The 15,680-nt window shown below is 39.5% G+C and overlaps 1 protein-coding gene across 1 annotated transcript in view; it reads left to right on the top strand.

Moving 5' to 3' along the window:
• Positions 1-14,227, top strand: part of LOC126282432 (neurogenic protein mastermind-like) — a 456,429-nt gene extending 442,202 nt beyond the window's left edge. The window contains exons 8-11 of the mRNA XM_049982089.1: positions 2,750-3,041; positions 7,142-7,468; positions 10,017-10,156; positions 11,156-14,227. Of these exons, the coding sequence (XP_049838046.1) occupies positions 2,750-3,041; positions 7,142-7,468; positions 10,017-10,156; positions 11,156-11,434 (1,038 nt within the window). The 3' untranslated portion in view covers positions 11,435-14,227. The remainder of the gene's footprint in view (positions 1-2,749; positions 3,042-7,141; positions 7,469-10,016; positions 10,157-11,155) is intronic.
• Positions 14,228-15,680: the final 1,453 nt, after the last annotated feature.

Here is a 15,680-nt window from a genome sequence, read left to right as displayed (position 1 = left end):
AAAAATTTCTATATGTAACGGCAATATTTTTTCCACCGATATATCGATATTGAAATGGTAATACCGAATACGGATATTTTTATTTTATATTATATTTTTTTCGCAATTTTATATAAATATTTGAAATTATGGTAGAACATAATTTCACTTTCACTGTGTGGATTCTTCTAATTTTTTAACACATCTAGTGTGCTATTTCTTCACATCGGTATACTTCAAAAACAGTTGCTGAAATTGATGAACAAAAGTCTAAATGACAAGAACGGTGTTTGCGGTGGGCAGACACGTGTGAGGAGTAATGCTGACGCAATCGGCGCTCGGCGTTGCGAACAGAAACCGCAACGTTCAGCTTCACCAAGCAATTTTGACACTACGACTGCTAGTTCTCTGGCGTTTGCAGGAATGAAAAAAACAGGAATTCGACATGAAATATTCCAGACAGATCCGATATGTGACGAAACTGAACGACGGGCCCCTCGAGACCTTTTATTGTGCGACTTACATGCTGTTACCGTGGTTAACAAAGTGGTTATCCTTTCAGTTCTTGCTCTAAGGGAGACAAACAGGCTGCTAGCTTGTTGATGTACGGAATACCTAATAATAAATCAATAATTAATTATACAGTTCTAAAACTGGCAGTATATGTACAATGTGCAGCCAATATATTTTTGGTCGGATCGTCGATATTTTTCCCGATGGTATATCAATAATATTTTCGATATCTCAAGGGTCGATAACGCTATTTTTTTAAATATCTATATATTTGATTCCTGATATTTTTAAAAATATCAACAGTCATAGTTGGTGTTTGCCATTGCCGTCGTCCGACCACTGAACTGACTTACCCAGCCAGCTACAGGGGGACCACATATTTTGTGTATATACAGTACAAGAACAGTGCTATCACATATCTCTAGGCCACACTTAACAATCACTCGTCCCCAGTGAACACTCGCCTTCGAGAATAAAGTAGTGGATTATATTAGTTCGCATAGTATCTGTGAACCTATTTCATATGCTCAGAGCTTCACCAACAGCCTGTAGTCTGGCACCCTAATTTTTCCTGGGGAAAAGTATTATTATAGGAAGATACCAGATGGCGTAGACAAAATTTCCAGTCGATATGATGGATGGCAGCTAGCTCGAAATGTAGAAAAATGTAAGTGAATGCAGCCAAATAAAAGAAACAATCCAGTTAATTTCGCATAGAGCATCAGTAACGTGCTGCTGGACGCTGTCACATCGACTAAATATCTAGGCGTAACTATGCAGAGCGATATGAAATGGAGCGGGCATGTGAGGACTGTATAATGAGGTGTCAAAAGGCAAGGAATGACTATATACACGTATACAGATGGCGGTAGTATCGGGTACAGAAGTAACAAAGGACAGTGCATTGGCGGAGCTGTCACTTGAAAAGGTTTCGGACGTGAATATGGCCGAATGGCGTGAAATAAACAGATTTTGAATGCGGAATGATAGTTGGAGGTAGATGCATGGGACATTCCATTTCGGCAATCGTCAAGCAATTCAATATTCCGAGATATTGTCAAGAGTGTGCCGAGAGTACAAAATTTCAGGCATTCCTCTCACGACGGTCAACACAGTGGCCGATGCCCTTCACTTAACGACCGAGAGCAGCGGTGTTTGGGTAGAGCTGTCAGTGGTAACGACAAGCAACACAGTGTGAAATAACCAGAGAAATTAAAGTGGGTCGTAGTTATGGATTAGGAATTAGGGCAATACGGCGAAGCTTGGCGTTAATGGGTTACGGCAGCAGATGATCGACGCTAGTGCCTTCCTAACAGCACATCACCTGCAGCGTCTATCCTGGGCTCGTGACCGTATCGGCTGAACAGTGCACCACTGGAAAACCGGGGCCTATTCAGACGAGTCCCGATTTCAGTTCGTAACAGCTGATGGTAGGTTCGACTGTGGCGCAGACTCCACGAAGCCATGGACCGAAGTTTTGAAGAGGGCAGTGTGCAAGATGTTGGTGGCCCCATAATGGTGTGAGTTGTGTTTACATGGGATGAACTGTGTACTCCAATTCATGGACTACATTTTCGCGAACAGCAATGGAGTTTTTATGGATGATAATGCGCCATGTGACCAGGCCACAACTGTTCGCGATTGGTTTGAAATGAGAGAGAGAGAGAGAGAGAGAGAGAGAGAAGTCGAATAGTCGACCTGGGTAAGTTGGGATAATTTCAGGAAAGTGTGGTTCATCTGAAAGGACATCGCATATAGTACTAATAAAGTTTATTCGTGAGTGTTGCTCGAGTGTCTGGGATCCGCACATGTCAGATTAGAGGGGGACATCGAAGCAAGTCAGAGGAAGACTGCTAGGCTTGTTACCAGCAGGTTCGAACAACACGCAGGTTTAACGGCAATGCTTCCGGAACTGAAACGGGAAACACTGGGGGGAAAGGCGACGTTCTTTTCGACGAATACTATCGACAAAAGCTGACTGCAGAACGATTCTCTTTTCTACCAAATACATTTCGCATAAGGACGTCGAAAATAAGATAAATTAGGGCTCGTACCGAGGCTTATAGATCACAGTTTTTGCCTCGTTGTATTTGCAAGTGGATTACGTAAGGTAATGAGTAGTGGTTGTACTAGATACCCTCCGCCGTGCACCGTAAAGTGGCTTGCAGAGTGTGTATGTATGTATATGTAGAGTACGGTAGTTGTAGAGAAGCAAAGTGCGGCGTTTAGCAGCGAGCGCGTCCCTCGATGCCGGCAGGTGACGGCGGGCCAGCAGCTGCAGCTGTCGGACCTGAAGGGCTACCTGGGCGAGTACGCGGCGTCGGCGTCGCAGTCGCAGACCATCAACTTCACGCAGCAGAGCCTGCAGCAGCGCGCGGCCGCCTCGCGGGCGCCGCTGCGGCCCGGGCCGCCGCAGGGCGCGCGCCCGCCGCCGCCCGAGTACAAGGCCGTGCCGGCCGCGCTGGCCCAGCAGCCGCCACCGCCGCAGCAGCAGCAGCAGCAGCGCTTCGCCATGCGCCGCCCGCCGCACCAGCCCATGCCGCCGTCCGGTGAGTCCCGCTGCCGTGCCACTCCAGCCTGTTTACTGTATTCCAGCCTTCACTCTTTACCCCCCACACTGGTCTCCACTACCAAACTAACGATCGCTTTTACTCGAGTTGTGCCTCAAATTTATTTTATTGCCCACTGCCGTTTACTACTTCCTCATTACTTTCTGGATTTGCCAGTCTAGTCCTAGTCATTCTTCTGTAGTACCACATTCCATTTCCATCCGATGCTACATTCTGTACAAATACCTCGAAAAAATACTTGCCGACATTTAAGTGTATACTTGACGTTAACAAATTTCTCTTTTTGAGAAACACTTTTCTTGGCATTGCCAGAGTGCACCTTGTCTCCTCTACCTCATGCATTGTCAGTTACTTTGCTGTCCAAATAGCTAAACTCATCTACAACTTTCACTGTCTCATTTCCGAATCTGATTTAATTCGAGTGCATTCCATTACATTGTTGATATTCACCTTATAATCTCTTTCCAACTCACTGTCCCTTCCATTCGACTGCTCTTTCAAGTTCTTTCCTGACTCTTACAGAATTACAATGCCATCAACAAACCTTAAAATTTTTATATCTCTTCCATTAACTTTAAATAACCCCTTTCCAGTTTTCTTCTTCGTTTCCTTTACTTCTAGCACACTGCAAAGATTGAATAACACCGGAGATAGGTTACAACTCTATCTCTACCCCTCCTCAATTACTGCTTCCTTTTCGTGTCCTTCGGCACTTATAATTGCGGCCTCATTTATGTACCAGTTCTAAATAAACGATAGCCCGCCATTTCTTACCCCTACTACCTTTGGAATTTCAGAGTGTGCTTTCCAGCTTTCTTTAAATCTACAAATACTGTAAATGTAGCTTCACCTTCCTTAAACCCGTATTCTTAGATAAGTTGTAGGGTTACTATTGCCTCGTGTGTTCCTACATTTCTCCAGAACGCAGACTGGTTGTCTCTAGATTCAGCTTTTACTAGTTTTCCATTCTTATGTAAATAATTCTTGTCAGCGTTTTTCAACTGTGACTTATTAAACTTTGCCATATTAAAAATACTGAAACATGCCTCTCTAGCCGAAGTCACAGACATGGACTTGTGCTGTAGCACTGTAATCACAGGCACCACTATTTTTAAAGTCTGGACACAATTGTCTGACCTTTCCTAAATACATTATTGTAGGCCCATAAACTAGCCACAGATGTCCATCCTGGTGGTGGGATGAACTGCATCACTAGTATTTGGCCAGCAAGAGAACGAAACGTGTCTTTCACAATTCCCAATCGCTGGGTTTCGAACTAATCTTTCGATTTAAATTCCGAACCCTCCACAGTTTCTCGTTTGAAGGCCTATGGTATGTGTGATCTGTTTTGTCAATTGAGGACACTAAACTCGGTAGTCCCCTCAGTGGATAGATGGACAGCCTGTGGCAGCACCAGAGTTCACTCTTTCCCTTTTGTCATTGTAATACAACACAAACACAGCACTATACTACACTTATATACAGTACAGTCACTTACACTCAATGTGTATACTTACTATAGAGTGCTCACTTCGTTGGAAATTTGCCAATATGCAGAAAGAAGAAAACCTTTCTAATCAGGCTGCTGGAAATTCCACTTTCAGTCTTCCTACAGGCTATGCCAGACAACTTTACTAATATTAAAACTATACATGGAATCTTACTGCTATTGCAAAGTGGTTTTTACATGGCCTACAGACGGACTCGATGTAATGTGACAGATATTCAGGTGGTAACCCACCTTTACTAAACCCTCTCAACATACACTGATGTGCTGTTTTCCATGTTTGTTCTCAGTTGTGATATTACACTGCAGTGCAGTGACGTAAATTTTCTCGTCATTGATATTCCGTGGGAGGAAATTGTACACTATGACATTCAAGAACCTTGGAGTGTGCAAAAGTGTCATATATAGCGAAAAGATGCTCAATTGTCGATTTGATGGTGTTGATTTAGGGACCACCAAATATTTGAACTGAACCAGATAGTGATTTCTTGTTGGAAAACAAACTCCTCTTCCTGCTCCTATGTTTCAAGTTGACACCTTATGTTTCCAGATGCCAGGGTATGTGAGTCCTGTTACAGTTGGGGAAAAAACTACTCATTTTACACATAGCGCAAAACACATTACTTTTGAGCTATCTCATTCAGTCTCTATGACAGCTCATGCCTTTTCAGAATTCTATATCTAGAAATTGTTGCTTCTTGAGCTGTAACTGTAATCTTCATTCAGCAATAGTCATTAACACATAATTGGCATACTGATTGCAGTCTGAATGGAATCTACTGCAATCCAGTCTGCGGAAACCTCCTCACAGGTTTTGTTGACAAATGCAACTTTTAGCTCATCGTATCCAGTGATTTCTGTTGCATCTGTAAGGAACTTCCATATCCCCTCTTGGCCTACCTTCACTTGGACTTCACCTCCTTTCGTGTCCTTTCGTCTACATATTCTATTGCAAAACCGTTAATTTCACCTTTCCAATTGGGTTACAGTAGGAGCACAACATCTAAGTTGCTGTAAACTTGTCTGTCAGACCACTAAATTTCTCTCTCCATGCATATTTGAAAGCACACAATCTGCACTTTTGTGAACTACATAACTTTTGCTGGCGTAACACCTTACTTATTAAATCACAGCTTTTTTGACACTGCATTTATGTGTAACAGCCCATTATTAAAAAGGAGCAAGAATAGTAAGCAGTTGCAGATGCTGCACCTTTCACCAATAAATTTCTTGCACAAAGGTCAGTTTAAACTAGGAACAACAAACTGTTAGAAGAGGAACTAAAAGCAGCTCTGAGCTATGCTGAAGATGCAATAACTTCATGATGTTAGATGACCCTCTTCCTACCAATGATGCTTCCCTGGAGACAACAATTCAGTCTGCTTGACAACAAGAAAAACAACTACTATTTATATATTTTCTTCTAGGCAGCATATTCAATCAAATATTAATATTACAAAGGTTCCTTTGTAAGAAGATGCTTATACCTTATATTTATTTTGGTCAAAATGTAGCTGGCTGGAGTTTTTCTGTAATCTGCTGATTGGATTGTATTGTGAACTTAAAGGTATCGCTGCTTCTACTGTATTTAACTGTGCACTGTATGAAATGGGACATCATAGGAATTACCTGGCATATGATGAAAGAAATGTGACCAAATTGAGAGCTGGCTTTGGAAAATTTACCATAAATCATTTAAAGGGTTACCAAGAAATTAAAAAGAAATCTGAGATACAATACCAAGAATAGTTTTGAAAATAAATAGACAACGTCACATGCTTCTGGATATCCAGGGACTGAATTGAAAAGCAGCTCAGCTACAAGAAACCCCAAATTCCTCTAATGGGTCATATTAAGAGTCAAATCACCTACAAAACTTGTATCTCTCCACTTTGGCTAGATCGAGAACAGTAATATCAAACTTTCATACAGTATCATCACAAATGGTCAGTGTAAACCAAATAACAGTTAATAGTTAACAATTAAGCAGATGGATAGACCTGTACAACACAGTGAATTGGTTAAACAATGTTCTGTCATGCCCCCCCCCCCCCCTCCCGCTGCCCCCCAACCATATGTAAGAGTTATGCTTCAAGTAATCTAAGGAGATACAATGCATGTGTCACGAATGTAAGAAAGAGGTGGGTATAGTCCTCCTTGAAAAACTATCACACCAAATTCCATGAAGAACATTGTAAAGCTGCAGAAAATCTTTCTGACAGTTAACAGATCACAATTTGAACATACCTGTGTTTAGTTAGCGTTACAGGAATGTATTGATGTGTCACATTATACAGTGAAGGCATATGTCTGAGACTGAAGAGAATAAGCAGAAATATTAGACATTATTAAACTAATTAAGAAAGAAAAGTTTACTCAGAGCTTGTTAGTGGTATCCTATAAGGAATGTTATCAGGACGAGCAAGTGTTAAACTTGCTGGCATTGTACAGGTATGTACCAAACTTACACGCCAATTAATGAACTGACACAGTGAAGAGGCAAATACAAACCATGTTGCTAAGCTGCACACAATAATACGTTACTAACAACACTCTCTCTGCTGCATCTCAGGCCCGATGATGCGACCACAGATGGTGGGAGGTGGCTACCTGCAGCAGCAGCAGGCCATGGCAGGCCTCGGTGTCGGGGTGGGGGTGGGAGTGGGTCTGGGCGTGGGGCCGCATCGCTATGGCGGCCCGCAGGCCCAGGGGGCGCCACCGCCACAGCAGCAGCGCCAGCAGCGGCCGCCCAACGTCAGTGTCGGGCCCGACACGGGGCTCGGGGCCCGCCAGGACTGGAGGCACCTCCTTGTCTCACAGCAGCAGAGCGCTGTCTTCAGGAATGGAGCTGGCTCGGCTGCTGCTTTCCAGCAGCAGCAGCAACAGCACCTGCACCAGGGTATGTTTGACTTCTACATTTGCCTAATCGTGACTGTTAATCATTTTTTGTGTGTGTGCGTTACTGATTGTAACCTTAATGATCTGTTTCGAACCTCTTCAGTCTCATTAAAATCCATCAATCTGATCTTCTTCCAGTAATTTGTAAGTTATACAGACAGCTAAAAAACGATATAACACAAAACAACTGAGTTTTCTTTCTTCAATTCATTTGTATTTATTATTACGAAACAGTTCAGATGGTCACCTTTTTATTATTATGATCTAGATTTCACAACAGCGATTAATAAGTTACATATTCTACAAGTGATTTGACAAAGGTTTCATGCAGAACTGACATAGAAGTTGGACTGTGTGACATACATCTTCACTTTTTGAATACCAGGCATTGATGCATATCTATAGATGCGTGTAGTACAGAAATTACAAAAACAGTAAAATAGTTAGCTATTATATTTTGGATTTTAACACAAGAGACTAGGAAAAAAGGAAAGGTATGGAGATACAGTAGGAATGAAATAAATTTATTTATCCAAAATCTGTACAGTTAAAAATGGCAAAATGCTAGGTACTGTTTTATCTGAGGGAAGTTTTAATGTAAAAAGGTATTCCCAAAGAGTACGAAGGATTACCTATATAGTGATGTTTTCTCATTGGTATAATAACAAAGTAACAGGTGATTTCAGTAAATGAATACAATTTTAGAAACAGAAAAATCAGGACTGTAGAATTGTAAACTAGATTTTGGTAAGAATTGCACTAAAGATTGGAATATTCTCGAAAATAAACATTATAAGTATGACTAAATTTGAAAAATCCAGTTTTTGGAGAAAGTATAATGTTTGCTTGAAAGAGGACACTGAATGGTTCAAAATAACCTATGTCAATCTTAAAACAAAAAATTTTTAACAGGGTGGAATTTTGACATGCACTTAGTTTACTGATATCATAAATTATGAATATATCCTTAAATAAAATAATATGAGCCAAAAAAATATGAAGAAAATACCGGGTGATCAAAAAGTCAGTATAAATTTGAAAACCAAATAAATCATGGTATAATGTAGACAGAGAGGTACACATGCTTGGAATGACATGGGGTTTTATTAGAACCAAAAAAATACAAAGTTCAAAAAATGTCCAACAGATGGCGCTTCATCTGATCAGAATAGCAATAATTAGCATAACAAAGTAAGACAAAGCAGAGATGATGTTCCTTACGGAAAATGGTCAATATTTCCACCATCATTCCTCAACAATAGTTGCAGTCAAGGAATAATGTTGTGAACAGCACTGTAAAGCATGTCCGGGGTTATGGTGAGGCATTGGCATCGGATGTTGTCTTTCAGCATCCCTAGACATGTTGGTCAATCAGGATACACTTGCGACTTCAGGTAACCCCAGAGCCAATAATCGCACGGACTGAGGTTTGGGGACCTGGGAGGCCAAGCATGATGAAAGTGATGGCTGAGCACACGATCGTGACCAAACGACGTGCGCAAGAGATCTTTCACGCGTCTAGCAATCCTTCCCCCACCCCCCTCCCCCTCCTTCTCCAATAAAAGCCCATGTCATTCCAAGCATTGGTATATTAGTGTCATCAGTAGTCAGTAAGTTATATTGTGAGTAATAAAGTTCAGCACGATACAATGTGAATAAGAAATTAGGTATTTCAGGTAATTACGGTGTATGCTCTGCTAACAAATCAGAAAAGGGGGAAAATAATATTGGCATCAGGAGTGATACAAGAACAAGTAGAAAAATCACAGCTTACTCTACTGCACAGTCATAGTTGTCTTATAAAATAAGCAGGTTTGGTCACTTTTCTAAACTCCTAGAAAATTTCCCCTCTCTGCAGACTAGATGTCCATAAAACAAAATTTACCCTTAAGAAGTTATTAGGTTTTACTTGTCTTATGGCTGAAATTAAATATCATACCTTATTAGTTGCCGAAGTACATACATAAATACTAAACTAAGACTATAAAATGATTAATTTTTGGGATTGCATCTCTCTTTCTCCATGCTCACTGACTCATTTCTCATTGCTGTTTAGCTCAGTTAGGTTAGATGTTTCTGCCAGGTCTTATAGCTCCCATCCATATCTCCTTGCCTTTGTGAGTCCACTCGAGGCTGATCTTGATAATATTTTAGCATCATTGGGAAATAAAAATTGGAGCTTTTCATTTAATTGTTTTTTCAGTGTTATAGTGAAAGCTAATTGGACCTGTCATGTCACCACTCATTTTAAGTAAGTTTACTTGCTTGCTATACACAACAATGATTTTGCTTATGGCCCCATTTCATGGTAAAAATTAGTAGTACAAGTCAATTTTTGTTAATAATTTGTTGAAAGAATTAAAATTTTACATGACAGATGTAGCTTTCATTTCTGAGATTTGCCACTACCTGTTACTTTGCACTGAATGCCACAACATTTAGACTAAAACTTCCCCACTTACTAAAACAAGTTGACTTCGATCATAATTCTCAAATAACTGATGTGTCACGAACTGGATGTGTAATTTATTTTCATTATAATTCTGCAGGGTCCTTCAGTATGGCTCAGATGCAGCAACAGCAGCAGCAGCAGCTCGTAGCGTCTAGGAACCAGGGCATGCCGACTTTGCAGCAGATGATGTCGCAACAGCAACAGATGGGCATGCCCCCAGGACCAGGCCCTGGTCAGGTGAGTGCTACATTTATGGTACCATACAGTGCTGGCGTTGCTTACTTGTCCTTTTGTCAGATAAGACACCCTGGAGTTTCCAGTACCATATTAATATCTCCTCCTCCCACACTTTAATTTGCCAGTTGTTGCCACTACTTACACTTTCATCCTATGGGAAATGAATTTGTTACAATTATGACATCTGTCCGCTGTGATTTCTATTTCTGTGCCAGTCTTTTCATATCTGAGTAGCACTTGCTCCCTTTATCCTCAATTATCTGAAATATTTCTTCTTCAAATTAATAATATTATGAAAAGGAAAGTTGCTACTCACCATGTAGCGGAGATGCTGATTCGCAAATAGGCACAACAAAAATCGCAAATAGGCACAACAAAAAGACTCTCACAATTAACACACACACACACACACACACGGACAGTGAAGTTCTGCAAGTTAGACAGAGGGCAGGCAAGAGAATGGGAGGGGGTGGGTGGAAGCAGGGGAAAAGGAGAGAGAGAAATAAAAGGACTGGGAGTGATGGCACTATGACGGCTGTGTAGTGCTGGAATGGGAACAGGGAAGGTGCTGGATGGGTGAGGACAAAGAGTAACTTAGGTTGAGGCCAGGAGGGTTACGGGAAATGCAGGGAAGCACAGGTGAGAACTTTCCCTGCAATATGTCCTACGTTTCCGTAACCCTCCTGACCTCAACCATAGTTAATCATTGTCCTCAACCATTCAGCCGCTTCCCGGTGGTGAGTAGAAACTTTCCTTTTCATAATATTGTTACATTCCATCCTGGATTTTCCATTGTTTGGATTCCTCAAATTAAGTTCTTTATTTGATAGTGGTATCAGAAGTGCTTTCTTGGTGACCAGCAAAATTGGCTGGAAGGGTTACAGTTTATTGTTACTCTTTAAGATAAGGCATTAATTGTATGTAGGCGAACAACTGAATATGATGCCACTCTTGAACCAATGTAAATAAAAGCTGAGTGTTATTTGCATTCTGTTTCAGATGTCAATGAACCTGCAGATGTCACAGTCACTATCTGCGAGTGGAGTGCCCCCTCACCATACTTCCCCTCACCTCCCCCCGTACGTCAGCAGCCCAGTGCTACAGCAGCACCCCACCACCACCCCAGTGAGCTCTGCTTCAAACTCACAGCCTCCACCAGACTTCAGTCTCGAGTTCCTCGAACAGTTGCCGTCAGGAGATTCGAGTCAGTTTTCAGCCGCAGAACTTCTTAATTCCCTCGATGCAGGGTCGTCGTTTAATTTTCAAGATATATTATAGGAATGGTTTTAGGTGCTCTGTGCACCGTAATGCGGCAGCATTTTCTAGAGTGTGACTGTGTTGAGTTCTGAGTCCAGGTCCTTCACTTGGTGGACAATCTTAGTGAATCACAGACATACAGCAGTTACCAAATAAATAAGATGCAGTAAGGGTGATCATTAGAAAATAGTTAAAGTGACCTGTCAGACGGAAGATTTAGAAGAGGAATGGTACTGAGCGGTTAGGATCTCGAGAGCTGAACATGACATTAACATTCCAGTATTTGTTCTTTCAAGAGAGTCTAGTTTGGTTTGACTGTTGTACGAGTACTCATCTCGTAAAGTGTAGAATGTAATGAGGGACACATTTAGGAAATACATTGGACAATCGAAGAATTCACTTTTAGTTATGGCTGTGTGTATCTGTAAGAAACAACAGTGTGGTATAGTGGAACACTGATATTTGTGATCTAGACCTGCAAGTCTGTTGTGAGCAGAAATTCAACATTGTGTCCTATTACAGTGCACGTACACTAGCTATCAAATATTGTAATTTTATTTATGTGATTCAAATGCACATTTCTCATATGCGCAGCTGGGGCAAACACAGATAACTGTAACCTCAAATATACAGATACAAACACAACATCCTGAGCTTAAAACCCTGGCTAAACCTCAAATATAAACTTAAGAAACAGTGTTGCTGTTTTTCTGTTTTTATGCTGATTGCACAATGTTGCCCACTTATACATACTTGTGTTCTCTTGCCAGTGCTTTCCATTGTTTTTGTTGTAGTTAAATTCATTTATATTGTATCAAACAACTCAAATAATTTTTAACTCAGTTTAAATTGCCATGAAATCTTTAATGTTTATTGATCAGCAATGCTTTCACGAAACACTGCAACCATGATGTGGTAAATCATTAAATATTTAAGAGATAATTTCAGTGTGTAATTATATCTTTAAAATATGTTAATTCCTGTCTCAGTTGCTTCATTTGCAATATTTTTTTGTTTATGGTGTTTAATATGCACAAGCTGCATCGGGATGTAAAGTGTTTATCAGACAACTTGTGGCAGATGCAAGGAAGTATTCATGTGATGCAGTGCAGCTACCTCAGGCTTGTGAATGCTGTTGAAGTGGAGTTGGGACCACCTCCAACCACCGAAGCTCTCATTCTAGTATGGGATCAACCTTCAATCATAATCTTTACTAACAGATCAATTAAAACTTCATTAAATGTTGACAGACAAAAATGAATCAGTATTTTTGTTAACAATTTTTGCTGTTTATTTTAAGGGCTTGCAAGTAGAAGTTTATAAGACATTGATAGGGATATAAAGAACATATTATATATACTTATAATATCATAATGTATATAATTTAAAATGATCCAGAGAAAAAAAATTGTTGATATTATAATAATTGTTGTTCTTTTTGAAGTTAGTGATACAGAATGAACATAACTGTATGGGAATGGAATCATTCCTGACAAGTTTCAAGCTGAGCCTGAAGTAGAGTAGGTACTGGTTGAGGTACAGTCAAGCCACAACACCAGTAGTTTGCCATGTAATAGGATCACACCTAGAGAATGGGTTCAGAATTGGGTAATATGCTTCTGAAAAAGTGTCAGGTTTCTTACAGCGAGTTATTTTCATTGTAAGTGATGAGGGAGGCTGTGAATGAAACAGTTACTTTTAGGTGGCTCCCTCTTCCCCATAAGGTCATTAGGATCTTCGCAATTTTGAGACTGCAATCTAGAGGATTTCTGTAGCTTTTTTTAGATGTAGCTTTGAGGCAATAGAAAATTATTGTGTGTGTTTGCCATGACACTGTTTATCAGTTTTGTTCAATGTTTTAGTATTGGGCATATATTGCATTGTTATTGTTTTTTGAGGAAAAGTAAATAGAGGAACAATAGTTTTAAAATTACAATCAGGTCAATAAAGAAAGCCCTTTCTAAAGTTAGTGATTAGAATTTCCAGCGCTATGGAAAGTTAATAGTTCATTTTAACATTATCTTTGCTAGAAATTATAATAATAACATTAGTATCATACACACAATGTAAATTTTCATATGAAGCAGAGATTTAAACTTGGGGGTTTCAGTAATAAGGGACTTAGTTTCCAATTTTTTTTGCTTAATCAGAATGCATTTGTGTCAGTTCATTTGATGTCCTGCCCTTTTTCAGTTACTAGATTACAGTTTCTAAGTGCACAGTCATTCCAGTGTGGATGTAGTTGTGGTCATAGTTGTTTCATTTACAGAGGATTATTGTAACTGGGTGTTGCCATTACACATTATTAGCCATATGTTACTAAGTTCAAATATTTTCAGAATGATTTTGACAGAAAAAGTATGGTTATTACTTCAGCTGAAGTTGACAAATGTTTTGGTTTGACTGTACATCAACCACATTTCTGGTATATTGATACTCAATATGTTGATACAGGAAAACACCAAATCTTTTTAACATTTTGATGAGACAAAGAGGAGAAAAAGTGTTCTATGAGGAAACACAGTTTTCACTTCTCAGACTTTATATATGAATGTACAGTTTTATGCAGTGTTGTACTAAGGTGATATCTGCGTGTGAATGTGTGCAGCTGTGCCCTGTAGAAAATTGTATCAATCTGTCAAAAGGGCACCCGCTTCTCTTGCCAAATGTGTCAAGTACTGTATGTATACTTTTATGATTATTTCAAATGTTGTACAAGATAGTGTTTTGTATTTGTTCTGTATTAAGTTTCCATGCAAAATTATACAAACGTTATATTATTATATAATATATATACAAGTTTATCTAAATTGATTATTTTATATTTTTTATTTCATTCTGATCCTAAGAAGTTCTTTCTCATTCCAGTGCACAGTTCAGTATGATCACAGTTAAAAAATAGTGTCAGATGAGGTTGTTACCATGCTCAAATATACATGAATAAATATGGGAATTGTGTGTGGTGGTTACTACAACAATTAACTATCCAAGTATGGTGTATACATCTTGTTTCCAGCAACACATATACCTGCATTATTCTTGCCCTCTATTTTTAAAAGCAAAATAAATTCTGAGATAAGTAACATCTTGTGTTCATGATAAACAAGTGGCATTGGAAGTCAGACTGCCATCCAGTGTATTGTGATTGTCTTACAGATGAACATGATTGGGCAGGTTTGCATTTTTCATTATTTAGTTATTGCATCACCATTCATAATTAACAACAGTAAGAAATATGACACATACACAGAAACATGGAATTTGTGAATGGTTACTGTATTATACAGACTATAAGATGCTATCGACTCTAAGACTCCTTAATTTTTAAGCAATTTTTTAACAAAATGACATTTTTACCATTTTATTACTAGGCTGCAAAGCCAGACTAAAAAAATTCTTAGTTTATAAAACCACACTGACCCTTAAAATCCCTGAAAATCGTCATCTGCACTTTCAACATCTTCTCCTTCCTCTTCGTCATCACCATTGTCCTCTTCACATATAAGATGGTCTTCACTGCCATCGAGAGTGTGTTATTTATGCTGCACTTCTTGAAAGATTTAACAATAATGTCTTCTCCCACTCTAGACCACAACTGTTTTATCCACTGACACACTTGATTGATTGCAGGTCTCTTAAAGCTCCCTTCAACGTGAATCAGTGTCAATTCATGTGGGCTCCATCCATCATTAATTTGTTCCAATCCTCTCTCATAAACACTTTACATGGTTTATTTATTGAGACATCGAGAAGTAGTACTTGTGAAGTAAGTCCTCCCAGAAAAACAGCAACCTTTGAATTTCCCGGTCTCAATTTCTCTTTCACAGAACTTTTTAAATGACTCCTAACATAAGAAGAGAACTCTTCTTCAATAAAGCACCTTTCTTTCTCTTTTTCACTCTGTTGATCCATAGTTTCATACAAGCCTTATCCTCCAACCCCTTGTCATGTATGTAAACAACAACACATGGTGGTATTTTAGATGGTTTTGGCATTGCTTTGTGCTTAAAAATGATCATTGGGTTAAGTTTAGTACCATCAGCACAACATGAAAGGACAACAGCGTGGTGCATTTTCTGAGATATTTTGGTTTTGGTTCGCAAGCGAAGTCAGTGACGCTTTATAAACTTGTAGCACCAACCAACTCCACCCTTAAAGTCTTAAGTTTCACTGCAGCACTGACTTATGAGCATGTATTTGAATCATTTTTGTATTAATTCCAATGCCATTTTGTCGGTGTCCTTGAATCCATTTCAATACACCATCT

The sequence above is a fragment of the Schistocerca gregaria genome, chromosome 7 (assembly GCF_023897955.1).
Source record: "Schistocerca gregaria isolate iqSchGreg1 chromosome 7, iqSchGreg1.2, whole genome shotgun sequence".
Taxonomy (NCBI): Eukaryota; Metazoa; Arthropoda; class Insecta; order Orthoptera; family Acrididae; genus Schistocerca; species Schistocerca gregaria.
The sequence above is the reverse complement of the archived record's forward strand: the minus strand, read 5'-3'. Positions and strand labels throughout refer to the sequence as shown.